The sequence below is a fragment of the Ochlerotatus camptorhynchus genome, unplaced genomic scaffold (genome assembly GCF_037179485.1).
Source record: "Ochlerotatus camptorhynchus isolate MF236.1 unplaced genomic scaffold, CSIRO-AGI_Acam_v1.1 ptg000277l, whole genome shotgun sequence".
Taxonomy (NCBI): Eukaryota; Metazoa; Arthropoda; class Insecta; order Diptera; family Culicidae; genus Ochlerotatus; species Ochlerotatus camptorhynchus.
Window position 1 is genome coordinate 6,532,621 of NW_027040766.1, and position 13,011 is coordinate 6,545,631.

The window sequence follows — 13,011 nt, forward strand, 5'->3', positions numbered from 1 at the left end:
TCTGTGCCTCCGACTTGGCTACTTCCCCTCGTGTTGGAAGTCAGCTAAAGTCATACCCATCCGGAAACCTGGGAAGAATCCGTCCTCCAAGTTATCGACCAATCAGCCTTCTCTCAGGGTTATCAAAACTGTTCGAAAGTGCAGTCTATCACCGGCGCCTAACATGTGCCGAAGAAAACAACTTGTTACTCGAGTAACAAACAGTCTCAGACGGAACAAGTCTGTGTCGAAAATATCTGCCATAGCCTTGTTGGATGTTGAAAAAGCGTTCGACAATGTCTGGCATGATGGCCTGGTGTTCAAATTGCAGCACTAAGGTCTTCCAATCTTCCTAGTGAAGATAATTAACAACTATCTATCGGACAAGACGTTCCGAGTCTCTCTGAATGGCATAACATCGGATGCTTTCAACATCGGTGCCGGGATTCCACAAGGAAGCATCCTTGGCCCCATTTTATTCAACCTCTTCACCTCCGATATGCCGGCTCTCCCTGATGGTGGATCGTTGTCTCTGTTCGTAGATGAAACATCCATCGTCTACAATGGTAGGGTCATCGGAGCTCTGAATGCCAAACTTCAGAGAGGCCTGGACGTCCTAGCTGAATATTTCAACCTGGAAGATCCGTATCAACACGGCAAAGACCCAGGTCATCATCTTTCCACACTCTAAATCTCTCAGACTTGTTCCGTCTGAGAATAATAAGATCTGCCTGAAAGGCACAGTGGTGGAATAGTCGAAAGAGGTAGTCTACCTCGGCTTAACACTAGACAGCAAGCTGATTTCAGGGAGCACGTTGATAAAACGAAAACCAAGTGTAACATCCTCATAAGATCCCTGTATCCACTCATCAACAGGAGTCCCTAAAAATAAGCTTGCTGTCTCCAAACAAATCATTCTTCCCGTAATCGAGTAAGGTATGCCAATCTGGGAGAGTTGCGCCAAATGCCATCACCTCAAACTCCAAAGGATTCAGAACAAGATCCTTAGGATGATCCTCAACAGTCCCTCGCGAAGTAGAAATTCTGAGATCCACCTCCTAGCTGGAATTCAGACATTAGAAGAACGGAGAGTTTTTAATCTGGAAAGGTTCAACTGAGATCAACTTATCAGATCATACGTGATCTAGCACGTAAGGCTAAGTTATACTCGTAGTTAGGTAGGTTATCACTTTTTTCAATCCAAACATAACACACCCCTCAAGGGGTATTCTGTAGACTAGTATAAAAACGTAAAATCATAATTAACAGAAATAAACGTTATTTTACTAATTATGCTTTCGCCGAAGTCTTTGCCAAACATCTGCAGCTGTCGGAAGAATTTCAATCGCCTTCTCGAAGAGATCCTCCGGTCGGGCCATTCTGTCCAGCTGGGGTGCTTTTGGATCATCGTTTTGATTCTCGTATTGGGTCGGATGGCACTGCTTGTTGTGTTGTTCCTTCTCATAAAAAACAAAACATTTGAAAATTCACAAGCAAACAAAGTCAGTCTGATGATTGGCACTCTCGGCTCTGCCGGCAGAGCTGCGGCACAGTGAGTAAAAAATTGGAACAACAGAAATGTTTAGAGTGACCACCAATCTCCTCTGGAATAGTCCATAATCCCTCTTTGGATTGTCCGAAGTCCCCTTTGATATTGTTGGGAAGCTACACTGGGATTGTCTGCAATCTCCCTGAGGCTAGTTTGGAATCCCTCCTGAGACTGTCATAAATCCTCTTTCTGATCGACTGTCCGAAATCCTTTCTGGGATTGTCTATCAGAATCCGTACTATGCGGTTGCTAATATTTTCAGTAAACAACGTCATCGTCATGGCAAACACAGCAAATCAGCTCTTAATTTTCCGTATGGTCACCATACAAATCATCCATCGATTTGAGGGGGCAGCAGTTCCTTTCGTACGCGTACTATACGAGAGTGCAACCGTTTAAATTGTTGTTGAAATGCTTAAATTTGCTTTGGTTGACAATTGGGTTGCTATGTGTATATGATGTTGAGAAACGTCAGTTACTCAGAGCTACTAAAAATCAACTCTGATTTTACTGATGATCAAAAGTTGTCTTGCACCAAGCCCTGTCCTTTCTGTGCTTCTATTGGTATTTTCTTAGCGACACGCATACATTTGACGTGTTTGTTTGTTTACATTTATTTACTGGTTGCTGCTCTATCTATTAATTGAAAACTTCCCCAACCAATCAACTTCTCCGCCAAAGTTCATCCCGTTGAGTAAGTTCTTGATTCAAACGGAAATCAAAAACCAAAAAAGGACCTACATTTCCGAACCGTTTTTTGTTTATCGCAGCCCGCGCTCATCATTCGGTTTTCCTCGCTCGTCAGTTTCCAGTTATTCGTTGTCGTCCACATTTCGGCCCGCTGGTATTGCTTTCCCACCGGCCATTCGTCGCTATTGCTAGGTGTTTTGTTGTTTGTTAGTGTGTGTGTTTATGTATATTCTATCATTAAGATGCACTACTTGAACTCTTAGTTTCTTCAACTATTTTTTTTAAATTAGAAACAAAAAATACACCGCTAGATAACTTCTTCCAATAAGGTCCTCTTGATGTTGCTTGGTTGTAAGTTTGTGTATCTTTTATAACCTAGGGTGTTTCACTTGGTCGACGCACTTTTGTCCTCCCTTGCTACGCACTGGCTGCGCACTCGCACTACTACTAATCACTACTGCCGGGTTTCACTCCACAACGGCTGAACGGTTGGTCGACAGGGAGGCAAAGCCAAATGTGGTGCACAAAACAAAATTGATCTCCGTGACTCTAAACCATTGGACGCGAACCTTTTCAGCACCCGAGTTTTCCGCGGAAAATTCGGGTCACTATCTTCATCTTTTGTTTTTTTTTCCTTTGGCTATTTGCATCTGCATCTGCATGTGTGTGTGTGTGTAATTGTGTTTGTGTAAATCATTTTGCTTCTACGTTCTCATTTTTTTTTAATTTAACTCTATTGGACGGACAATAAATATACTTTTCTCTTTTGCATTCAATAATTTCTAAATTTTCTCCTCACAATTTTCTGTGTGCAAGATGAGTGAAGAAGACTTAGGAAAGTAGGAAAATTAAGGATTTAAGAAGCAATTTAGTAGATCGAAGGATAGAAGCAGATTTTCATTTTTGCTAACAAACAGTTTAAAGTCAGTTACGACTGATTCACATCACTGTCTTATCCCTGTCTTAAGTGGCTGAAGTGGGGCGTGGCTTATCCGCGCCCCAGCATCAATCTTATGTCCCGTCGCTACTGCGATTGGGCTAAGGAAACTGAAAATAGAAGTTTTATGCTTCCGGATGAGGAGAAAAGTGGTTCAGTCCAACTCAAAAAGAAAAGAGGAGAAAATTGCTATTGTTTGTTTGTTTGATCCGGTTGTTCCTTTTTGTGGTGTGTGTGTGTTCTCCTTAGTACATACCTCCTGCACGGGTATGCCTCTGTGTGAATGTGGTTTCTGAAGGGGAAGCGATCAGAAAAAGAGAAACATTACCAGCAAAATGTTTCCCTTTCCCTCGCCTAACATCATTGGTGGCTCTTGCTGAGCAGATGGGAGTTGAATTCGTACACATTGCTCATCTGCTCGCCGCAGATGTTGCACTTCCACGGATTACTCTCGCTGTGGCAACCCTTGTGGAGGAAGTACAGCGTCTGGTCGGGGAACTCGATGCCGCAGAACAGGCACTGCAGGTGCCGCTTCGACTTGGGTCCCCCGGACAGGAGCATGTCGGTTTCCGGTCCCGTGGACGTGATGGTACCGTTTGAGGTAGTGGCAACGGCTACGGCCGTAGCATTGCTATTGCTGATGCTACAGCTGCTGCTGCTGGAGGTACCGTTGACGCTGGTGCCGATACCGCTGCTGCTACTGCTACTGCTGCTGCTGCTACTGCTCGAGCTGCTCGATGAGGTACCGCACTCGGGGGCCGGGGAGGAGGTAGCATTGCTGCAACTGGTCGGTATCGGACTGCTGGTCGGGTTCGGTGAGGTAAGCAGCCCGTTGCGGTTGGCACGGCTCGTGGCCCGGGCTGAGATTCGCCGTTTGAGATCCTCGCGGAGGAGCGATTTGAGTGGGGACACCTGCGGAAAGGCGAAGGAAAGAGATTAGTTTGATGGCGGGTTGTCCAAGGAGGTGGGATAGCTATTGAGAGATTGAGAGACTTCATCCTTCTCGTGGACAATAGGTTGATGTAAAATTTGAAATGTTTGCTCCCCATTGCTCAAACGGTTCCAAATCGTCTCATTTGGTAATAAAAGGATCTGGCACAAACCATTCGAAGTTTATATGGATATTACTATAGTAAAACCAAACTTTTTGTTCACTGTATTCTAGCCTTTTCCCCTATTATACTGTTAACAAGTTCTATGTTATTATTATGGAATATTTTCTTAGCTACAACTCTGCAAAATATCATTTTTCAACCAAACGTCAAATTAAATAGTTATTAATTGTTTAAGAGATTGATAATCTTATGGTATGATGAAACAGCTGTTTTGTGAAAAACACTGTATTCTGCAGTCTGACATAGTAGCCATGATTTCTGTGCTGTATTCAACGCGCCATAAAAACCAATGGTGCCTGCTGAACAGTTGATTGAGCATAATCATAAGACATCAGTGACTTGAATCATTAATAACTTTTGTTCCTTACATTTGATCGAAAAGTGGTCTTGAATAAAGTTGTAGCTGAGAAAATTTAAAAAAAGCTTATCAGGACTTAATTTGGAACCGTATGAGCATTGTGGAGCGAATATTTCAAATTTTGCATCAGTCTAGTAGACAATCATCGATACGTTATTTTCATTAATTGTAAGTGCTGTTGACACTCGTCAACTCTTCCTCAAACTGTCAACGTGGCTAGACCCTAAACTATGTATTTTGACTACATATTTGTGGAATATACTGTGGTAGAGATGGGCAATCAGATCCGGATCCGGAGAGAGATTTTTTTTTATAAGAACCGGATTTCTATAACCTGAAATTGAAGACAGTAAGGATTCAGAATGAGTTTTCATACATTATTATGAAATGAAAATTCCGCATTCAGAAAAGGAATTTTCCAGATGACCGCATCCACACCCGTAAGGAATATTTATATTCACTTGGTCTAAAATAAATCTTCAAGACTGTTGGACTCAAAAAACAATTAAAATTCTGAGGTTTTATTTGTCCGCATTCTAAAACCCTAAAAGCTAGACAAAATTTCTCAATTCCTTGAAAAGGACCTTGAAAATAAAAGTTTCAAGGTTCATAAACATGCAGAAAGAAATTGATTGGTGGCTTTATAATGAGATGAGAATTTCTAAGAATTTGTAGACACACATAATGGAACATGCATAAATGACGTAGCAAAAAAAATGCACAATTTTTATCCGTGTGTAACTTTTTTATCCGTTGGTAAAAATTGATGAAAATCTAGATTGGAGTGAATTGTTTACATTTGCAAAATTTCATAACAATCGGTTCAGTGGTTATTGAGATGTCATCGAAACAAGAAGAAAATCGCCGGAGAATTTTGCGCGCCGTCATGGAAAATCCGACTGCGACCATGAGATGGATCGGAAGATAACTGGGAATCACCCATACAACTGTGTCTTGGGTGGTAAAATCGTTTAAGGAGTCCCAGACGACCAAGCGGCGGGCTGGAAGTGGAAGAAAATTGAAGACAGCTGACCCTGTGAAGGCCCGGAAGGTGTTGGATTATTTCAAGCGTAATCCGAACCTTTCAATTCGCGACGCGGCTCTGAAGGCAAAGTGTTCCGCATGGGCTTCGTGTATTCAAGGTCCGGAAGGCACCGAACCGGCGTGATCAACAAAACACGGCGGCCAAATCCCGCGCAAGGAAGCTGTATCGAGAGTGGTTAACGAAACCGATGTGTGTGGTTATGGATGACGAAACCTACATCAAGGCAGACGCAAAGCAGATACCGGGGCTGGAGTTCTACGTTGCCAAATCACGGTTTGATGTTCCGGAAGACGTAAGGAAGAAGAAAGTGGACAAATTCGCCAAAAAAATACTTGCTCTGGCAGGCCATATGCCAATGCGGTAAACTGAGTAAACCGTACATCACAATGGGTACCATCAACAGCGAAATTTACCGCACCGAGTGCCTCCAGAAGCGTCTGTTGCCTTTCCTGCGGTCCCACGGAGGCGAGACATTATTTTGGCCGGACCTGGCATCATGCCATTACGCGCGGTCGACGTTGGATTGGTACAGAGACAAAAACATTGTTTTTGTACCAAAAACCGCCAACCCCCCTAATTCACCAGAGATTCGTCCGGTGGAAAGATTTTGGGCCATAATGAAGGCCAAAGTTCGAAAATCGTCCAAGGTGTTTAAGAACGCTCCAGCTCCAGAAGAAAGAATGGATGAAAGTGATCAAAAAGGTCGGCTCCATCATTGCACAAAATGTAATGAGGGGTCTTAAGGGAAAGGTGCGGGCTTTCAGCGATGGAAAGGAAATTGAATAAAGTTATTATACCGAAACATAATCCATATACATATGTTCATTCCCTGAAAGTTTCAAGAAAATCCTACTTAAAATAAATTTTTGGAGAACAATTTTGTCTGGTGCATTTTTTTTTCGAGTACAGGCCTTACTTTTTCGAGATTTGACTTTTTTAAATCTTCGTGATCCTAGATCTACACGAAAAAAAAACATAATTAGATTTTTTAAATCTCTAAAAAAATAAAGGATTTGAAAAAAATCTAAGTTTTCGAAAAAAAAAACGTTATGCTCCTGGAAAAAATTGCAGAAAATTATGAGGGTTTCAATAATTTTAACTATTTTTTACAGAAATTTAAAATTTCAAAGAAATCCTGAAGAAACATTGAGAATCTCTCGGATAAAAATTCAAAGGAGATCTTAATGAAATCCAATGAAATTTCCAAGAGAGTTATGAGGATAACTTTTTGGTAATTCTGAGATGAATTGTATCGGAAAGGATAGAAGGATAGTAGGTGAATTTTTGGAGCATCCAGAAAGATTTCTAATTAAAAATATTGAGGGTTTTCTTCGGATAATAAGACAGGTATACTGAGAAAGATATAGAAGAGAATTTCAAGGAAGTTTCTTGAAAAAATATATAGATCGTGTTCTGAGGATAGTTATAAAAAATGAGGAGGAATTATAAAAAGTAATCCGAAAAAAATCCGAAGAGAGTTTTGCGAAAACATCAAAGAAAGCTTTGAAAATAATGTCAAAGAATTCTAATCCTCAGAATAGTTCCAACGAAAATCGGATTCAAAGGAAATAAAAAAAAATGGTTTCAAAGGATGATTACGAGAAGAGTTCCAATAGAATTTCCTGGTTAGTTTATCACGATAATTATAAGTAAAATTCAATGGAAATTCTAGTTTTTTTTTCTTGATTTGTTTTCCGTCGATCTTGTTTTCCGTGCTGAGCACCAATGCTACCGACGCCAGGAAGGCAGCTCTTACACCTGAACCCTATCTATCGACCGATCAACTCATGAACCGGGGACCAACGGCTTTACTTCCCTTCCGAAGGAAGGCGTGATCAGAGATGTTATCACGCTTACCACTACACCACCGGTGCCGCTGAAATTCTGGAATTAATACCATGAAAACTCTGAAAATAAATGCAGAAACATGGAAGATGTTGCTAGCCTATTTCCAAGAAAATTCAAAATTGAATTCCGGGACAAATGTGACCAGCCAGTATCAGAAGCAGTGCTGAGATTTGTCATTGTCATTGACAGACTTTCGCGCGATATTGACAAAATTGTTCGTCACATAGTCATTGACAGACTTGATCCTCAAAAAAACCTTCGTCAAAATCTCATTCATTTTTTCGTCAATGACAAAGATTCACCTGGTAACAAAAATGAAATTTAGTACATTCTGTGTCACATTATTGTTATCCAAGTAGCTCAGGACGTAAATACTTGTTCATTAAAATGAATTCATGTAATTGTTTTGCTGAAGTCATTTAATTCTGTTACAAATTTAGCTAATAAACAAATCTGCACATGTTCGTCACTGACACCATTGTCATTGACAATTGACATGGTTTGCCTTGACTATGACTGTTAGCTCAAATGAGTGACCAAAGCAGAATTGTCAATATCACCGTGTACTGTCGAGATTTTGCAGCACTGATCAGAAGAACACAACTTTCAGGATAAGTTGCAAGAATCTTCCGGATGAAATCAAAATAAATATTTCTGGAGTATGTCAGAAGATTCTTTCAAAGGAAATCAAAAGATACATCCAGATATAGTTAAAAGACGCTCCTGAAGGAATGTACCCAACAAACATTGAATGTTGGATAAGAGCTTAATCAGGCAAAAATAAGCTTCTTGAGCTAAAAAATTGCTTATTCAGCTGTTAATCAACTCAAATTGTTTTTTGGGTAGTGCCTAGTCGTTTTTGGCATCACAACCAGGGCCTCTATATTTCTTTTTCTGTTAAAGTCGAACAGGTCGAAGTATAAACAAATTTTCAATCGCTTGTCTCACTTTCTCCCGTCGTTGTCTTTCAAGCTTCAGTGAAGTGGACGAGTGAAACACATCAACAAATGAAAATATGTATTTAAAGCATTTCTCACATGCAAATATCCACATATTTATCTAGAAAAAGGTAACGACACCGGAACATAACGCATATTAAACAAATTGAAATAGCGGTGATAGAGTGTCGGTGAAAGGGATTGAAAGACAGGAGGAAAGTGATGAGCAAAACAACGACGAGAAATCCAGCCTTTCGTTCTAAGCGTGCTTCTTTTTCATTTCCGTTTCGTGCTGATAGTCCAGCTAGGTGTTATAGAAATGATGCGCTGAACACGTTGTATGAAAGAGGCACAACTCGAGTTCATTTTAGAACTACGAAAATGTAAAGTCCTAAACACAACCCCATCAGCTATTACTTTCCTCAGATAGGTATGTACTAGTGCTTTCTGGACACATTTTCAAGAAATAACACAGAGTTCTTTCCAGAATTCTTCTAAAATGAATTTGAAATTCTCTCTAGAAGTTTGAAAATTTCTCTATAACAGTCCTGAAATTGTCTGCAGAACACTCATCTCAGTCTGAAGCTTTCTTCAATATGTAAACATTTTCAAAAAATAATTTTGAATAGAATGACTAAGAATATGAACTCGATCTTTGCAAATGAGCAGTTTGGATTTCACCATAGTCATTCAAGTACTCATCATCTCTTAACCCGAGCAAAGTCTGAGATCAAATTGAAATCTAAAACTATGCTACGTGACTTGTCGATGTGTTTTTGATTTAAATCTAAAGGATTTTTGAGAAGAGCTTTGGGAAAAATCTACGGATTGCTTCCAATTCAGCTTTGAGATGCTTCTGATTCCTAGTCAAAGCAAAGGATAGTTTTAAATAAATTGCGAGGATAATAACAATCGTGAACAATTTTCTCGAACAATCTAAGACGAAATTTCTCGGTAAATGGAAGCATGATGTTACCAAAGTTTTAGAAGATGAAGAAATATCTAGGAAATACTAAGTCAAATTTAATCCTAGTTTGAACTTTGTAGAATTCTTTTGAAATTCGCTCAAAAGTAAAGCCTAAATTCTGCTCATAATTTCCAAGAGGTGAATTTAGGCTTTAGGGAATTCTAATGAGTTCGGACTAGGATTCCAAACAATTATGAGGAGTAATCGATCTTTAATGAATTTTAAATATGTTTTATGGAGAATTCCATGGAAAAGTCTGGTGCACTTTATTTATTCTATAGCAGTGCCTCTAGTGGTCGGATTTGTAATGTTTTGACAGCGATTTGTTTTGAAAGTACACGTGTTACAGTGGGGAAAGTTTCGTTTCGATTTCGTGCAGTATTAAAAAAGTGTACTAGATGGAAGACGAGAGATCCTGCATACCCACGCCGAAGACCCGACGTGGTCAATTCAAAATATCGCAAAAAAGTTGAAAATTGCCGTTTCTACCGTGGGAGTTTTATCTGGTTACAGCACGGGGTGATGTCCCCAGCAAATTCAAGTTTGTTCTCACCGATAAATTCGTCCGAAAACTGATGATCTGGCATAGAATTTGCAGCAGTGGACTCAAAATCAAGCTTTCCATCACCAACAAAACGATGGACTCGAAGCTGTTTAAGCAAGAGAGTCTTGAGAAATGTATACTACCTTCATTAAGGCTCACAAAGGTCCAGTGAAGTTCTGGCCGGATTTGCCAAGCTGCCACTACAGCCTGTAGGTGCTACAGTGGTACCGCGACAATAAGGTGGATTTTGTCATTGATTGATTTCCTTTATTTAGGAAATTTTTAGTCGCAGACTGGTTCATCTCCGGAAAAGGATATGAATACACCCAACTGCCGGAAATGCCGCCCAATCGAAAAGTATTAGGCAATCATCAAGCGGAACTAAATGGCCGCAAAGTCTGCCAATTCATTCGAATGCCGTCGGAGTAACTTTTGCAGTTTTTTTTATGAAAGTGCAATAAAATACCTAAATTACATTTTTCATACGTCAAATAAATCCCAAAAAACACCTGGTTTTATGTGTCCGGATTCTAAATGAACCAGACTTTAGTTCTGAGTGAAATTCCAGGATAACTGACGTTTTTGAACTTGTTCTAAAAATTGTAGCACAAAAACGACATTTCTGATCTATATGACGTCTGACACAAAGTTTTTTTTTTTTTTTTTTTTCCTTGGATTTGTTTTCCGTCGATCTTGTTTTCCGTGCTGAGCACCAATGCTACCGACGCCAGGAAGGCAGCTCCCACACCTGGACCCTACCTATCGACCCATCAACTCATGAACCGGGGACCAACGGCTTTACTTCCCTTCCGAAGGAAGGCGTGATTACAGATGTTATGCCTCAGAACATCCCGGCGGCGCCGACTGGGATTGAACCCAGGCCTGCTGGGGTGAGAGGTAATCACGCTTACCACTACACCACCGGCGCCGCTAACTGACACAAAGTTGTAGAGAAAAATAATGGTTCTTAGATAACAAAAAAAAAAGTTTTGAGTAATTTCAAGTAAATTTTTTTTTCCAAAAAAAAACATTATTTTTCTCTTTAAATTTTTCTCTGAAGTTATTTCGAGCAGAAGTGACGTTTCTATGCTTCATTTTTTATTAAATTTCAAAGATGATTTTAGTTTTAATTTTACAAGATCCACAATGGCCGAATTTTAAAAGAAAAAAATGTAATCATTGGCCATAACAAACAATTTGCCACTTTGTCAAGCAGTTTTGGCGTGACTTGCTACCAGCGATTTCACAAAACTGGACCAACTAATTTCTATTTTTTTTATTAAACGCTCAAATGTTGGCTACTTTTCTCGTGGTTATTGAAGAAAAAATCTCAAAATAATGTTTTATTTCAAAGTTCGAGTGGTAGTAAACGTCATTTTAACTGCTCGAATGAAGTGGTTAATTGTGCACAATTTCATGCAAATCGGAGAAAGTCGAGTTTTTTAGATTCGCCATATGGCGTGGAACTGCTCTACACACTAAGATTATTTCACAGATTTCTGTGATTTTTTTCCGAAATTTAAAAAGCTGAGCAAGATCATCCAAAATATGGGATATCCTGAGTTCTTTTCACAAAAGCTTTAAATTAGGGCTAACATTTTCCATTTTTACAAATTTCTTCGAGTTGATTTTAGAATCAATGAAAAAAGGTTAAAAGACAAATGGTCGAAAGAACAAAATGTCGAAAGGGCTGAAGATCAACAGAAACTAAAGGTCGAAGGGACAAAAAGCCTCAACCCAAAACCTCATCCGTTTGTTAGAATAATACAAAAAAAAAAAACAGCATTTCTGAAACCTTCGCCATTCGAAAGAATGGAATTTTTCACGTCATATTGCGAATACTAATGCAGGGTGTCTACTCAATCCAAGGAATCAAATTCCCTGAGTTTTCCAGGTTTTTCCAGGTCGGACGAAAAAAATTCCAGGTGCATACAAATTATACACATTATTATTTTATCTATTTATCCATCTGGAATCCCTTTATGTACTTATTGATTTATGTTATTTTCGATTGTGCAAACTTGGGCGTTGGTACTTATAAGTCGGCACGGCAAAAAAGTTATTGAATATTACAGCAGATCAGATGCACATATCACACTTCCTTTTTTCTACCGAGCTTGGCTGTGCAAATCTCGGCAAAAAAAGTTTCACTGAGATCTCAGCAAACATTTCATTTGTTTGCTGAGATTCAGCTAAGCATTATCCGCGACTCAGCAATCAAACGTCACTGTTGCTGAGATCTCAGTGAAACTTTTTTTTTGCAGAGATTTGCACAGCCGAGATCGGTAGAAAAAACTAAGTGTGTAGGTTGTTTAATACTAATTTGAACAATTTATGTTTAGTAAATGCACCAATAGTGGAGGTACGTTAGTACAATGTACTTCTATAGCGGCTTAGGGAGACTCTATAAGCCACCATAGGAACACATTGCACTAAAGTACCTCCACTATTGGTGCATTTATCCTACACATAAGTTGCGAAAAGAAATTATTTCCATGGGTGTAATATTATACTTGGTTTTTGCAATCACATTAGTTATTCATACAGTAGCATGCATTACGTCAATCAATATTACATTCTTTTTTGGTATTTGTGTAGTATTTTTCTAATTCAAGAATATAAATACAAGTAAGAAACCTGTCTATACTATTTCGATAAAACGATATATCAAAATTTGATAACAATATGCTTTCAAAAACAAAATATCATTTTGATAATATGTTTGAGTCCAACTCTGTTTGGAAGATCAAGACAGAATAAATCATGGTTTCACATATCTAAAACCTCTTAAGGTCCGTTTAGACTATCTGATTTCTTGGTCTGATTTTGCCTGCCGCCATAATGAAAAATCTGCTCAAATTTACTTTCTACACACTTTGTCGAACCCCCCTGTTTGCTGGTGTTTACACTGCTTGCACATGTCGAAAGAATTGTCAATTTAGATTTCAAAACAAAACTGTATCAGGAATCAAAAGTAAATACTTCCATCATGAATTACCGGAAAATTGCTCTAGTTTCAGCAGACGTATTTGCTTTTATTA

The 13,011-nt window shown here is 39.2% G+C and overlaps 1 protein-coding gene across 2 annotated transcripts in view; it reads right to left on the bottom strand.

The window, feature by feature from the left end:
* Nucleotides 1-2,313: 2,313 nt before the first annotated feature.
* The window catches only part of LOC135706313 (uncharacterized protein DDB_G0271670), a 210,633-nt gene continuing 199,935 nt past the window's right edge, over nucleotides 2,314-13,011 (bottom strand). For both annotated transcript variants that reach the window (XM_065227922.1, XM_065227921.1), the window contains exon 4: nucleotides 2,314-4,067. In XM_065227922.1, the coding sequence (XP_065083994.1) occupies nucleotides 3,516-4,067 (552 nt within the window). In that variant the 3' untranslated portion in view covers nucleotides 2,314-3,515. The remainder of the gene's footprint in view (nucleotides 4,068-13,011) is intronic.